Source organism: Euprymna scolopes, chromosome 30 (genome assembly GCF_053919585.1).
Source record: "Euprymna scolopes isolate OS-2025 chromosome 30, ASM5391958v1, whole genome shotgun sequence".
Lineage (NCBI taxonomy): Eukaryota > Metazoa > Mollusca > Cephalopoda > Sepiida > Sepiolidae > Euprymna > Euprymna scolopes.
This window is the reverse complement of record NC_136511.1, coordinates 57320891-57336104: the sequence shown is the minus strand read 5'-3', so window position 1 is coordinate 57336104 and position 15214 is coordinate 57320891. Positions and strand designations below refer to the sequence as shown.

The following is a 15214-nucleotide window of genomic DNA, read 5'->3' as shown; positions in this document are numbered from 1 at the left end:
TTTTGAATAGCCACCTCCTTCAGTCAATTTAAACTTCAATATAAAATCCATTTTGAACTAATCCTGATATACTACAAATCCCCATTAAAAAATAACCATACCTATTTTTTTCTTTTCTTTTCTTTTAAATAAATTGAATTGTCACCAGATTTTATATTTCGATTCACTGAAGGATGTAGATTATCCAAAAATTATCTATCTTCAAGAAGGAAAATATTAACAATATATTAAAATATGCTTCCAAAATGTTCAACCATCAGCCATGTAAAGACTAATAAATGAGGCAGCAAATTATTAGTTTTATTTATCAAATTGTCATTAATTTCTCAAAGACTTATCACACACAATATGTGTTAAGTAACTAGGCAGTTAAAACATTTTATAATGTAATACTTAAATAGTAATAAATTTTATCTGAAGTAAAACATTTTTGACTTGTTATTTATGACAAACCATATATATATATATAAACACACACACACACAGAGGACAAAAGAATAGACAGTTAGATAAATATTTTTTTCCAAGATTAATATATGCTCATTTATATTTACAGATAAGAATAGTGCTGAAATAACTTTTTTCTTTTTTTTTTTTTTTTTTTTTTACAGGGAAGTCACCCCTTATCAAGACCCGGAAGCCACTCGGGGATAAGAGTTATTGCGTGTACAGTAATCAATGGGATAGTATTGTAGTAATCGTTAGTATTGGAGATTTGATAAAGTGTCTTACTTAAGGGGGCGGTTCATCAGAAATTTGTTTATGTTGGACTTTAAGACATCCAAGTTGTAGTCAGGTGGGAAACAGGCAGACGGAAGAGAGTTCCACTGGCGTGCACTTCTAAGAAAGAAGCTTTGTCCATGGAATCTACATTTTGGTTTTGATACAGTTAAAGAGGGGGGGGGAATTTTTGACAGTGGTTTCAGCTAGATAGGTGTTTATCGTGAAAGATTGGCGAGGGGGGGGACCAGGGATTGGAGTTCAGACGAGCACTTGCCATGGAAAACGATAACGATAAAACAAAGACAGACTCGCAACGTCTCTTCTGTAGGAGAGAGGTTGCAGGGAAGAGAAAAGGGCATCTCCCACTAAGCCACGAAGTTTATTTTGTACTCTGTCAAGGCAGCTTCTTCATTGCCACTGTACAATCTACAAATTTTAAATCTTGAACATGCTGAATCTATAGAAATACAGAAAAAAAAATCTTTTTTTTTGAAGTAGTAAACTGAATAGTATTAAATGATATAGTTTTATCTTCAGACATGCACACCAAATCTCCAGCCTGTTTTTAGCAGCTCCTGCCCAGATGTGGCAGCAGCACTCCATCCTTGGATGTACTTGGCTTTTATATAGATAGAGAATTGCATCAGCAGTGAGATATCTTCTGGAGCGGTAGAAGGATCCTACCATTTTTCCAGTAACCTTGGCAACAGACTTGATGTACGTGTTCCATTTCAGGTTAGGAGTAAAGACATCCAAGTTGTAGTCAGGTGGGAAACAGGTCTGAGAAACCATCAATCCAAATTGCACCCATATCCTAACCGAGAAACCCCCATGTTTCAGCACTTGCATCCAACAACATTGAAGCATGCCATGAACCAAAGGAGCATCAAACCTATCAGAATTTCTGCGAGGACAAATCGTGGGTCAACATGAAGGTGCTCTTAGTCAACGCAAAATAGCAGGAAATCTTTCAATACCTTTTTCTATTGTTAATAGAGTGATCGTACAATTCACAAAAGAGGACAAAGAGTGCACAAAACCTCAGCTAGTTCGCCCCGGGTCCTCTGAAAAAAAACCTTGCATCTTGTGAAAAGAAATGTTGAAGTGGATCCACAGCACAAAGCCTCTAACATTGTAACATGAGCAGGTGTCAGTCCTAGAACAGGTTTCAGGTATCTTCACAAGCTGGGCTACTATGGTAGAGCGGGAAGAAGGAAACCTCTTCTTTATCCTGCCAATATCAAGTGCCAAAAAGATTGGACTCGTGAGATAATGGTAAGACCTATGAACTTTTGGACCAATGTCATTTTCTGACAAGTCATGATTTGCATTATTTCCCGACAGTGGAAAGGTTTGGGTATAGAGGCACACTCAGCAAGAGTTTGACTTTAAAAGACTGCAGTCAATGCTGAAACATGGGAGTTTCTCGGTTATGATATGGGGTGCAATTTGGATTGATGGTTGCTCAGACCTGGTCGAGTGTGAAGTTAAACATCAATTCTGCTAAATATGTTTCAATCTTACAAGAAGGATTCCTACCAATATTCTCAAATGGTAAAATGAAGCAAGTTAATTCCCTATTTATGGGAGATGGAGCTCCTTGCCACTCTGCTAGGGTGACGCAACACTGAACAAAAATGGGATTGATAAACTTCTACAAACCTAATTGAAAAGAAAAAGGAAGCCATTTTCTAAGCCTGAACTTTTAGCATCATTGTGTCAGACATGGCAAGAAATTCCTCAAGATGGTATTCATCAACTGATCACTGCCATGCCTAGAAGAGTCCTAGCATTAAAAACAGCAAAGGGAATGTCAGCCAAATATTAGTTATTAAATTTGTGACCAGTTATTTTTGATCTTGTTCTATAAATTATATGTTCATTGAAATAAACTGTTTCTATGGGTGTCTATTCTTTTCTGTCATGTGTGTGTGTGTGTGTGTGTGTGTGTGTGTGTGTATATATATATATATATATATATATATATATTAGAAACTAATTGTAAAGAAAAGTGTTTGATCTGTATGTGCTACAAAAGCTAATATGTATTGGCTTATTTAAATACTAAACATTCCGGATTTAAGATAAAATCCAGCTTGCCCAGAATTCCCATGGTAAATTTTTTGGTCATTATTCAGATTTCCTCTATATTAAAAAAACAAAAGAAAAAAAAAAAAATCTGTATGATATACCTACCTGTGATATATATATATATATATATATATATATATATAGAGAGAGAGAGAGAGAGATACACACAGACCTGACAGTCGCTGCCTGATGATATCTGTTGTTTGATTGAAACAAGTGGCTGTTTGTAGCAGCGGGATGTAAGCATGTTTATATAACAACAAACAAGTATATATATATATATATTAGAAACTAATTGTAAAGAAAAGTTTTTGATCTGTATGTGCTACAAAAGCTAATATGTATTGGCTTATTTAAATACTAAACATTCCGGATTTAAGATAAAATCCAGCTTGCCCAGAATTCCCATGGTAAATTTTTTGGTCATTATTCAGATTTCCTCTATATTAAAAAAACAAAAGAAAAATCTGTACAATATAGCTACCTGTGACGAAATAAAATATCGTATTCCAAAAGATTATATGAATTGATCAGGTAGTTTTATTTTTACAAAGAAAATCATTTCTTCGAATAGTCATGTTAAGAACAACTTTCTCAAATCTTGTAAGTTTGAATTATTTGGAGTTATTATTATTTTCAAGATGGCAGCGTGATATTGTTGCTATTCATTTGGCCATAAAATTGGATTTTCTTATTTGACAAGCCGAGTGTGCAGGGTTCTCCTCCATGAGTGAAAAATTTACTTTCACCATAACTACTGTTTGCGTAAAATTTGCGAAAAATCCAAGGTGTGATTATTGATAACAGTGCTAACAAATGGACAAACGATTTGGGGGCAGTTTTACCCCTATAATGGCCCCTAGGGAATCAACCATAGTTATCCCTAAAAAAATTTACTTTCACCATGACTAATGTTTGTGCAAAATTTAAAAAAAAAAAAAAATCAAAGGGTGTGGTTATTGAGCAAAGTGTGAACAAACAAACAAATAGGAGTGAATTACTAAGTCCAATCCCTCTTTTATCCGGGGGGGGGGGCAAAAATAAAAACTACTGGATCAATTTACATAATTTTTGGTATATGATATATTCTTTTTGTCATGGGTATGTACATCATACGGATTTTTCTTGATTTTTAATATAGAGAGAATTCTAAGTAAGCACCCAAAATTTTGTCAATCTACCTTTGATATTATTTTCTAAATCTTTGATACCAAAGCAAAACCGATGAATCTTTCTGCAATGACTAGTTGGATTTTATTAACAGACACTGTAATATATATTTATAATTAAATAATGATTATTCATTCATACCTACAGACACTAGTGTTTCATGCGTATGCAATCATCAGTGTAGGGTAACAATTCCTAACTATCATGAGATTCAAACACAGCCCCAACGCTATATATCTCTTTAAAAATATATGGAAAAACCCTAGGGGCCCCTTTCATTAACAAACTCATCAGGAGTTAATCGTTGGTGAAACATAGAAATATAAAAAACGAATTCAATTATCAACAATTAACTCCTGATGAGTTTGTTGGTGAAAGGAGTCCCTATGGGGTTTCCATGTATTATTTTTAAAACGCTATATAAGTTTTGTAGCGTTAAAAAAGTTATATATATGTGTATGCACTGTACTAAGTTGAAACGAAATTATAGACTTTCATAAGATGTCTAAGAAAATATAAAATATAAAATTAAAAAAAAATAAACAAAAAAGGTAAGGGAATGTGGTAAAATTAAAAGAAAGTTAACCCAAAGAAAATACGATCTGGTAGAGGAAAAATAAACAATACATACAATGTCATTATCAAAAAAATTTACAACAACTTGGCATGATCAGTTTTAAGGAATTAAGAAGGAAAAAATAAAGTGTCCAGTTGGTTAAAGGTGACATTAAATAAAAAGAAATTCTATTTCATTCAAAAACAGAATACAGACAAGACAAGGCTAAATAAGAGAGAAAGATAGAAGAGAGAGAGAGAGAAAGAAAAAAAAAATATATATATAGATCTAATAAAAGACAGAGGGAAAGAAGAGAGAATATGAGGAGGAATATGGAAAACTGTCTTACAGGCTTCAGCAAATCCAAAATATTTGGGTGGCCAATCCAAACCTGAAAATATTATTATGTGAAAACTAGAAAACTGGTAGGAGCCACGACTCACCCCAAGATCATGAAAAGATGATTTTTATTATTATTTGTTAAATTTGCTGATGATAAATTGTTTCCAAGTTTATTATATATAATATATATAAAATGTGTATAAGAATGAACTAAATTAAAAAAAGACATGCAATATATTATATGCATAACTATAATAATTGAAAATAAAAAAGGCAATAAAAAAAATTACACACCAGCACAAATTGAATTTAACAAAATTAATGCATGTTTAACTTTAAAAAAAGAAATATTTTCTTTAAATTTATTTATTTTTTTTTTTTAAATCAAAATGAAATGTTTTAAAAGCCTATATAAATCTTTAATAAGCTTCAGAAACAGAAAAAGAGCAAATAAAAGTTATGCAAAAAAAAAAAAAAAAAATAGACATTCTGTCAACAAAAAGCGGCCAAGGCAAGTAGGTTTTTCCTCATTTTATTTCATCTTTTTTTTTTTTATTTGTGTGTATGACCGAGAAGCAATTTTATTGAATTGAATTAAAGTTGCCTTTAGTAGATCGGTATTTGTAAAACAGTCACTTTTTCCCACTTCTCCAAACTAGCTGTATTTATTTGGGAAATCATTTTCGTTTTTGATTTTTATTTGTTTGCATATTTTTAAAATTTACAAAAAAAAAAAAAAAAAAAAAAAAAAAAGAGATTACTTGTAAGAAATACAACATCACTATATATTCAATTAAAACATGAGTTATTTCCCTTGAGGTTGATATTTTTCTGCTATAATTGAAAAAAAAAATTCCATATTATCAGTTGTCCAGACAGGGCAACATAATTTTAAAAAAACAAAAACACTAGCTAAATATATGGTAGTGCCAAGAACATGGTACAACAATAACAAATGAAAATTGGCTAGTCAAAAAAAAAAAATCAAAATTTGATACTTCGTTTTGTTTTTAAGAGTATTTTAAAGGGGCATAATCTAAACTCTTAAGAGCCCTTAAGCTTATCCTTGAATTTTAAACATTTTATAGAATCAAAATCACTAGTTCAGTCTAATACTACACCCACAGTGACATTCACATTTATTTTCAAGAAAATAACCTAATCTTTTTCATTCATTCCTTTTTGTATTGTTTTTTTTGGTTCCTTTTGGATTCTTTGACAATCATTGTTTGTAACACCTTTATAAGCACCTGTCTTGTCACTTAAAGAATCTATGTATAATTTATAGGTGATTACAATCCAGGGAGGTGTTGGATATAAGTGGGATTGGAAGCAAGACAAGATGAATGCCAAAGTGGAAGGGCTTTCCTGTTTTTCTTTTATGATTTTTTTTTTTCTTATGACGGATTTTACTTGTATTCAGTGTTGCTTGAATCTGTATAACATTTTGTGAAAAAAAAAAAAAAAAAATCCTTCAGATGATGAGCGCTTGGCTGTTCTTAAATATTTGCCATCTTTCACAAGTTTTAACAAGATTGCAGAATTGAAAGGTATAAAGTTCGACTAAGGGGCTTCCAAGAAATTCTGACTGACAACTTATTTTAAAGTCTTCCAATATCCAAACTGCCTTATTTGTTTGGAGGTCAAAAACTTCCACTCCTCCTAGCGTTTTCTTACCAACTTGATTACTTCCAAAATTTTGGATCTCATAACACGGATTTCACACACAGTTAGGGTGGGTGAGTTTTCATGGATTAACACATTTCTCAAAAATATTATGACAAGGGATTCAACAGCACTGACAATTTAGACCCAGCATGCCAAGATCATGGGCCATGATGATAAAACAGATTATTTACACTTCTATTATGCTTCAGTCTGCCCAGCTATCTGAGGATGAATAATGTATTATCAAGCCTGAGGTTTTTTAGTTTTCCTTCTAGACTAGTCACCTTACCAAGGCTTGAGAATCTAGTTTATTTCGCTCATGAGAGATGGGTTTCATTAAGTGATTTGATTGTTCTTGAAGCAATTATAGTTTAATCCTGGAATTCTAACTGAAATCTACACAGACCCCTCAGAAGTTTTAAGGGGGGAGGAGGGGCTCATGTAAAAAAAAAGAAAAAAAAAAAAAGTTCATTTTGTTTACTAAGGGACGTACGTGTAAGATTTGGATTTTTTTAATATTCATAGCGTAATTCATTCATTGTTGTCATTGCTAGCCTAGAAACAAATATTTGATTCAAAAAGGGCATATATGAGGTCCACAGTTGATAAAATAGATCTCAGGAGGTCCACAATCAAAATAAGGTCGGGAATCTCTAGTCTAACTCTTATTTAAGTAGCTAAAAATATTTGCTTGACGATTTTTTTGATTTAGAAATGGTTAATTCGATAAAAATTATAGAAGAACAGAAAAACCATTATTAATCCTTATAGTTAATTTTTCATTGTTTATGAAAATCTTTAATATATTAGGATTTAAAATTATTTAGGGAAAAAAAAAATTCTTTATACACGTAATATTTTTCATTCCGCCATAAATAATCTTTTGGGTATTAAAAGAAAATTCAATTTAAATATTACATTTGGTTATTAAATTATTAATTGAACTAAATTTGTTTTAAAACTATAACTAATTTATTAATATAATGTTATAATACAATTATTTTATGCAAAAGGCTTCTAAAACTTTCAATAAATCACAAAGAAAATTTAAAGCCAGAAATGGCTTTTTTCTTTGTCAGTTTAAAGGATTCCAAATTACTTTCAATTTTCAAAGAAACACAATTCATCTGCTTTTGCTTCAATTAAATGGCTGATGGTTTATAAACAAATCAAAATGCATTCTGGTGACTTTAACTTTGTAATTAACTTTTTTTAAAAGTAAAATTTAAAAAACATTTTTTATACTAGTTTTGATTTTAATAGAAAAAAGAATTCAATGTATAATTATAAAAATTTTATGCAAGAAATACTCGCATTAAGTTGTCTTAAAATTTTAATATGAATGTTAAAATAGATACCCACCTCAAATTTAAATTAACTAGTTTTTTCTGTTTTACTGTTTTAACATTTTTCATCAATTTTTAAATTGATATCCTGAGGATAATTTTTGCCTAAATCAAAATTACTAAGTGTGTAAAAATGGGTGTTTTTTTTTTTTTTTCTCCTTTTTAAATAATTTTGACAATATTAGGAAATTTCAGTTAAAACAAAAATTAAAATTTGTGTTCAAAACAAATTTGTTTGAATGCAACAATGCTGCATAAGTATTTAATATTTTAATTTGCACATTGTAAAAAATGATAAAGCCTGGTGAAGTTGTTAGCTCATGAAATGATGAAAAAGGCGAAGGGTGAACATTTTTGAAAACTAAAATGGTTGAAAGGGTTTAGATGAAATGAAAATGAGAATGAGGAAATGTTAACTTTGCCACGAGAAAAAAAAAATAGCAGCCCTCTTTATGTTAAGCAGATTATTAACATTAATAATAATCATATGACAGACAGCAATAATATATACAAAAAAAAAAAAAAAAATCATTTTGCATTTTTAGAAATAAAGATTACATTGAGGCATTAGGTTGCAAAATGGCTGCCAAGTTTTAACTAGTTTTGTCTGATTTTCCAAGCAGTGTCAGGGGAGATTAATCCACTGTATTAATTTGTCTGATTTCTGCAGAACTTTTTTGTTTTGCTTTGCAAATATTAAAAACATACCACTCCTTAATCCTAAGTCCAGGTGGCAACGTTTTTTATAAACTGATTTTTATCATTTAATGTTAATATAAAAAAAAATTTAAAAAAAAAAATTCAAAAATTAAACAAACTAATATGGTGGATCAATTTGCCCCATCACCACTGGAAAATATCAGAAAATTAATTGATAAAATTTTGTAGCCATTTTGGAAACTAACTGCTTTAATATAAGCAAAAGAAATGTTTTTAAAAGTGTATTTAAATATGACATTACAACATTGAATAAAAAAAATTTAAAAGCAGCAGCAGCACAAAATTGGTAAAAAGCAAAGGGGAAAAAAAAAAAAATTTCTTAAATCAATTTGTATTTTAATAGTTTAACTTAACTGCTCAATTAAATTGTGCATGTGTGAAACTCTGGGATCTATACAGATTTCTTTTTTTAACTGAAATGTTTATTTAATCCTTGGGAATAGATTCTTCTCGTCATGTCATCCATGACCAAGTAGAAGTCTTAAGTAATTTTCTATTTCATATAATAAATATTGCCTGTAATCTTCAACCCCAACAAGACTGTCAACGTCTTTATCTGTTGCACCATGTGTCCATGTAGATTATTGACGTCTGCAACCTATGGACGACACTGAAGCCATAGAACATAGTTATTCATAAATTGAAGATTAGTGACTAAATTTCAGGTGTGTAATCTTCATTTTCAAACACTTAACCAAATGTATATTCCCATTTATTTTATTTTGGTGTAGAGTCTCTTGAATGAACCAAAAGAAGTGTAGGAAGTGGATTTGGCGTTTTATTTCCACAGCATCCTAACTCTCGCTTCAACTTTGTTTATTCTTTCATCCTCACATTCCATGAGCGATCTTCCTGACAAAGGGAGAAGAATTGCTGTTTTCTGTGTCAAAATCTATAAAACGTTTGTTTACTAGTTTTTTGTTTTTTTTTCACCTTGAAACAATATAGATGTTTTTGTAGCTCCTAGCATGAAGTAGCTCCATGACTTCTCTGGAGTGATTAACAAAAAACAAAAAAAAAGAAAAACAAAAAAAAAAAAGAAAGAAAAAAAAGAAAAAAAAGAAAGAAAAAAAAGAAAGAAAAAAGAAAGAAAAAAAAAGAAAAGAAAAAAAGAAAAGAAAGAAAAAAAGAAAAAAAAAAAGAAAAAAAAAGAAAGAAAAAAGAAAGAAAAAAAAGAAAGAAAAAAAAGAAAGAAAAAAAAGTGGGTTCAGCGTTTATTTCTTTAAATATGGACACCAACAGAAAAAATAAAAAATTAAGGAATTAAAGTAATTTAGAATAATTTTATGTCATTAGTTAGTCATGTCTATTTAATAATGAATTTATTTAAATTATACGAGTGACTCCTATAGTTAGGGATGGATACAATAAGTTCAGGGGATTTCTGCCATTACTAACCTGCAGAGCATTAATATTGTTAGCCATGGAAACAGTCTATCAAGTATATATACGCAATGTGATGATGTACAGGAGTAAAAGCTGGACAGTGAGGGTTAAGGAGAAAAATGATATTCAAATGATATGATGGATGTATAATGAACGTCTTGAAAAGAAAGGCTTAGTTCTGATGACATCAGTGGAAAATTAATCTGGACAATATAAGGAGAGGTGTGCTTCAGAATAGAATTTGATGGTCTGGCCATGTTGCAAGAATGGATGAGAGTTATTTGGTTTAATAGATATAGAGTTTAGTTTGGCTGTTTTACGGCATATCAACCCATTTTGGGTTATTTAATGCTGAATCCAGTTATTTTGGAAATTGTATTCATGTTGCATCCAGTTATTTTGTAGAAGGTTTTTATTCTTCAAGCTCTTTGTATCTTCAATCGCTAGCTTATAGTGTTTGGTTTATCTGTTTTTTTAGTGAATTTTATCGTTTTTGTTCCCTGCCCTGCAAAACATGAATGAGTTTTGCAATAGGAAAGGGAAAAGGGTTACAATATTAATATTCGGTACATTTTAAGTTAGGAAACCAGTCAGGAAGTTTGCAAAAGGAAGTAGAAAAACAAAAAGCATCAATGTTAGGTGCATTTCATCTCAGGAAGCCAATATCTTCAGACAGCCTAATCTGGTAGCACCAGAATAGATATAGAACAGTTGTGCTAACGGATTCAGTTTACAGAAAAAGGCCAATGAAAACCTGGAAGGAAATGAGGAGAATGGATTTGAGAGAAAGCGGGATGAAGACCTGGCCAGAGATAGGTTTGTTTGAATGTCAATGTGTAAAAGCTGCCCAACACATGTCAGTATGTAAAACAGACATTAAACTGAATATGATATGCATTTTGAGCTGGCATGATGAGCAATAATGTTGAATTTAGGAGATAGCCTCTAAAATTAAAAGTTCTTTTTATTCAAAGGAATTTAAAAATTAAAAAAAAAAATGAATAAAGCCTGATATTATGGCCTAATCACACTGACACACCGGTTTTCGTTAGATCACAGAAGTTAAATGACATTGAGACCAGCTCAATATCAGGAACCGTTGTATGTGGAGGACAGGGGGGGAAAAAAAAAAAAAAAAGAATTTTTTTTTAATCTCTGAAGATCTCTTTAGAAAACATTTCAATATTACCTGTTAATTCTGTTGTTCTCAATTGGTGAAACTCTCTGGAGAGAAAGTATGCAAATTGTTTGACATATTTATATAAATAAAACAGTGTGTAGGTGTAAATATTTAACCGATAAACTCTTAAACTACTGGTCACATAACACTGAAACTAACAGGAAATAGTAATAATACACCAAGGATGGTTTATAACGAGTAAAACCTTTGTTTGGATGGATGAATAATGCATACAGAAATATGTTGGCAAGTTTAAATGCAAAATGTTTATTTCAACTTGCCAACATATTTTTTTTTTTTCTGCACATACCCAAATTCAATTTATTTCTTCAAGTCGTTTAATTTTAAATCTTTTTTACTTATCGATATTTACATCGGTAGGGAACACAACTGGAGCACTAAACGTTTCAATTTCGATTCTAGCTAATGGTACCCAAGTTTTTTTTTTCTTTTTTTAATTTTTGAAACCAGTATTAGGTGCAATGTAATATTCAATAGAGAATTCGTTCTATAATAATATATACAAAATCTGCATAGATTAAAATATATTAAAGTGTATTTTACAACTGGCATAGTATATCATATCTCCAGTGGTCTGCTCTCGCTGCTGACCGTATTACCTGGTGACATCCTGTCCACCAGGCTGTCGCCTCCTTTGAGATCTCCTGTACAGAGAATCTGCGGGAGAAGCACTGCAAGAATCAGGAAGTTTCGGAAAGCCTCAGTAGCCACACCTGACATGACTTGACTGCTGCCGCTGTGGCCAAACTTGCTTGTCCCGCATCGGGCTTGTCAGCCACAAGCGTGCTTGCAGTTGACGTGGAAAACCCTCTTCATAGAATCTTTGTTTGCGAAGTACTGCCAAGAGAGAAGAGAGAGTATATCATAAAACAAATCTGGTAGTTATGAGATGGATCTGATTTCACTTAATCAGACCTACTTCACCAATAACCCAAGCATTATATATATATATATATATATATATATATATATATATATATATATATATATATATATATATATATATATACATACACACACACACACACTAGCAAGGTGTCCGGCATTGCCAGGTCATAAAATATGCATAAATATTATATTTTAATTAATACAGAATCTTAGACATGTGCATGCGAGTATTGTTTTTTTTTGTTTTTTTTTCTAAATCGTTCATTTCTTGTAAGAAAAAAAAAAATCTAGCTGAGATCAAAACCTAAGGACAGCGAGTCAAGTATGATAACCATTAGACTAGCGTGACACAACCTTTAGAAGGGGGTCTTCAAACAACATACTAACATAATGTAATGTGAACTATTCACGCGTGCACGTTTGCGAAGCAGTTAGCAAATAGATAAAGATCCGATTACCCCCACCCCATGTACCAATTTTTCCATTTAGCAGCCCTTTTCTCTGGATGCAAACCGATTAAAAAGTTTTCCACATGTCTGAATATCCTATATACCATAAGTCAAATCAAAAATTCATTGAGTATATAGGTTGAGAAGTGTTCTCACTCTTAGATATATATATATATATATATATATATATATATATATATATATATTAAAAAAAAATACTGCCTTTTCAAATAGGACATTAAACAGATAAAGATTGAAAACTAAATGCCGCATTTAATACAGAAATTATTTTCATGTTTCAGTTAATGTAACCGCTAACCTTCTTCAGGTGCATCTTGCCAAATTCTGAAATCATTCCGCCAAACTTTAGAATCCGCATTGAATTTTAAACGGAACCCTTTATTAATGTAACATGTTCTCATTCCGTCAGCAATGACTGGGTAGAATGCTTAGCAATTGTATTTTTAGTATGACCCACACTGAGGATTGAAACTTCAACCTCCAGAAGAGTGTAACCTACAACTGAATTTTTTCAAGTACTTTATCCATTACGTCATGGGTCCTTGCACAATTTAAATAAATTTAAAAAATAAATTAAAAAACGCCAAAACTGCCGAAAGTCTAAAATAAAAGGTTGTAATTAGTTTACCAAATCGATCCATAATTTATATACTTAACTGTAATTAGCAAAAGTTAGTTTAGATTAGAAACCATGACATAAGGAGGGGGGTGATTATTTACAAGCAATGTGTTAAATAGGTTCTCAAACTTTGATCTCTTAAATAAAGGAGAGAGTATGTATTGATCATAGGTTTACGTCTGGTGGGACTATAATTAGCCCACATTTTTTCACACCAAGTTTGGAGATCAGAGAGAAATCAAAGATGACAAGATGAAAAAAAAAAATTATTAAAATGTATTCAGTTTAGTGACGTTATATAAAAAAATAAAATGGATCGAATGCTATAACCTTTCATCACAACTATCAGAAAAAATTACACACACACAATTTCCTCCAAACCTCCGGCCTTGATGAAGGGGAGACTGAAACTTGCTATGATTTCAAATGATTTGAAATAACAGCAAGGGGAGACTTGATTCCAAATATTTCTCATATGTTATATCTCCCCTCTTTTGGAAATAGGGTATGATTATGAATATCTCTAGTATCAAATAATCTTTATACACTGTGAAATTTACTTTGTGTGAAAACCAATGTAATATTCAATAGAGAATCAGCTCTGTAATAATAAATAGGAAAAATAAATTTATATACATAGATGAAAGAACTGCATACGAAACATAGTTAAAGCAAAATTGTTTTGGCTTAATGGTTTGGTTTGGTTGTTATATAGCATATTAGAAATTTTTTGAATCAAGTCTACCTTTGCTGGTATTTAAGATCATTTGAAACCATAGCAGCAAGTTTTAGTCTCCCCTCCAAGGCCAGAGGCTTTGGAGAAAATATATTTTGTAATTCATATCGATCGATGCCTCCGTTCAGTCTCGAAAGACAGAGGATACCCCTGTAGGGGCAGTTGCGTGTAATTGTGAGGCAAGGGTTGCGCAATCCTCAACCACACTTCTCCTGAATCAACACTGTTTGGGTCCAGTGGCAAGGAGAAGACGAGGACGACTGGAAACAATGCCGAGATAAGCTTATCTCGGCAATTCATATGCAAAACTAGAAAAACAAATGACTATGATTGAAACATTTTATGGCTACGTTTAAAGTAGCTGACCAGCAGCTTGGTTCTCATCAATTTTGGCAAATAACAAACAGGGCCCTGAACATAGATGTGTCTTCTATCCCATCATCAAGGTACCTAAGGTAAATTCATCATCATTTGACAAATCAAAACTCTTTATCAAGAACTTTGCAGCAAATTATACGCTTTTCGAACATAGGCGGTTACATGGACCCAACTCTCGTTTTGATTTTATCAATGATCTCTCAAATCACGTCCTAAGATCATCCGTAGACATTTATGGCTATAAAAAAAAATTACCAAAAATAGGCTCTAGATGAGGGACGATCCCCTTAAGGGCAAATGTCACAGTCCACTACACAATTATCTTTCCAACGAGCTTTCATTTGTTGAATTCTGATCAATAGTCGCTGAGATTTGGAACTTATAAAATTGCCACAAAAAAATGTTATATCTATGGATATATCTATGCTGGTAACCAAATTAAATATTGAAATGTTCTTATCTTTGGTCCTATGGGACGAAACTACATGAAAATTTGCAGGCTTTTTGAAGATTACAATACTATTCTATGGTTAAAATTTTATGACAATTGGTATAAAAAAAAAAAAAAAAAAACTATATTTTCAAACCACTAAAATATGCCCAAATTTGCCTACATTTTTATATATAGTGTTCTGCAGGCCAGCTTCAGTTTTGCTGCTTCGGTTGTCTCTCCTGTACCCTTGCCAGGCCACTAATATATATCTTATTAAAAATAGATGGGAAGAGAAAGAAGGCTAATAATATTCTAAAACAAATATTCTAACATTTTTCTTACACACTTCATAGAATAGGTTTTTAGATTTATGTTTTAGATAATATGTACACACACTAGCATACACTTGTCAAAAAAACTTACACATAAATTATCATTTCTGATGACCTAAATAAATGCCTAGACTTCTAATTATAAAATGAATGCT

General features: G+C 31.4%; 1 protein-coding gene across 3 annotated transcripts in view; it reads right to left on the bottom strand.

Annotated features, from left to right (window-relative positions):
• Positions 1 to 15214, bottom strand: part of LOC145254816 (dual specificity mitogen-activated protein kinase kinase 7-like) — a 218700-nt gene that overhangs the window by 102445 nt on the left and 101041 nt on the right. Inside the window, exon 2 of one of the 3 annotated variants that reach the window (XM_080113641.1) lies at positions 4890 to 4931. The exons of the other annotated variants lie outside the window; for them this stretch is intronic. Coding sequence (XP_079969767.1) covers positions 4890 to 4931 — 42 coding nt within the window. The remainder of the gene's footprint in view (positions 1 to 4889; positions 4932 to 15214) is intronic. 3 annotated transcript variants of the gene reach the window in all.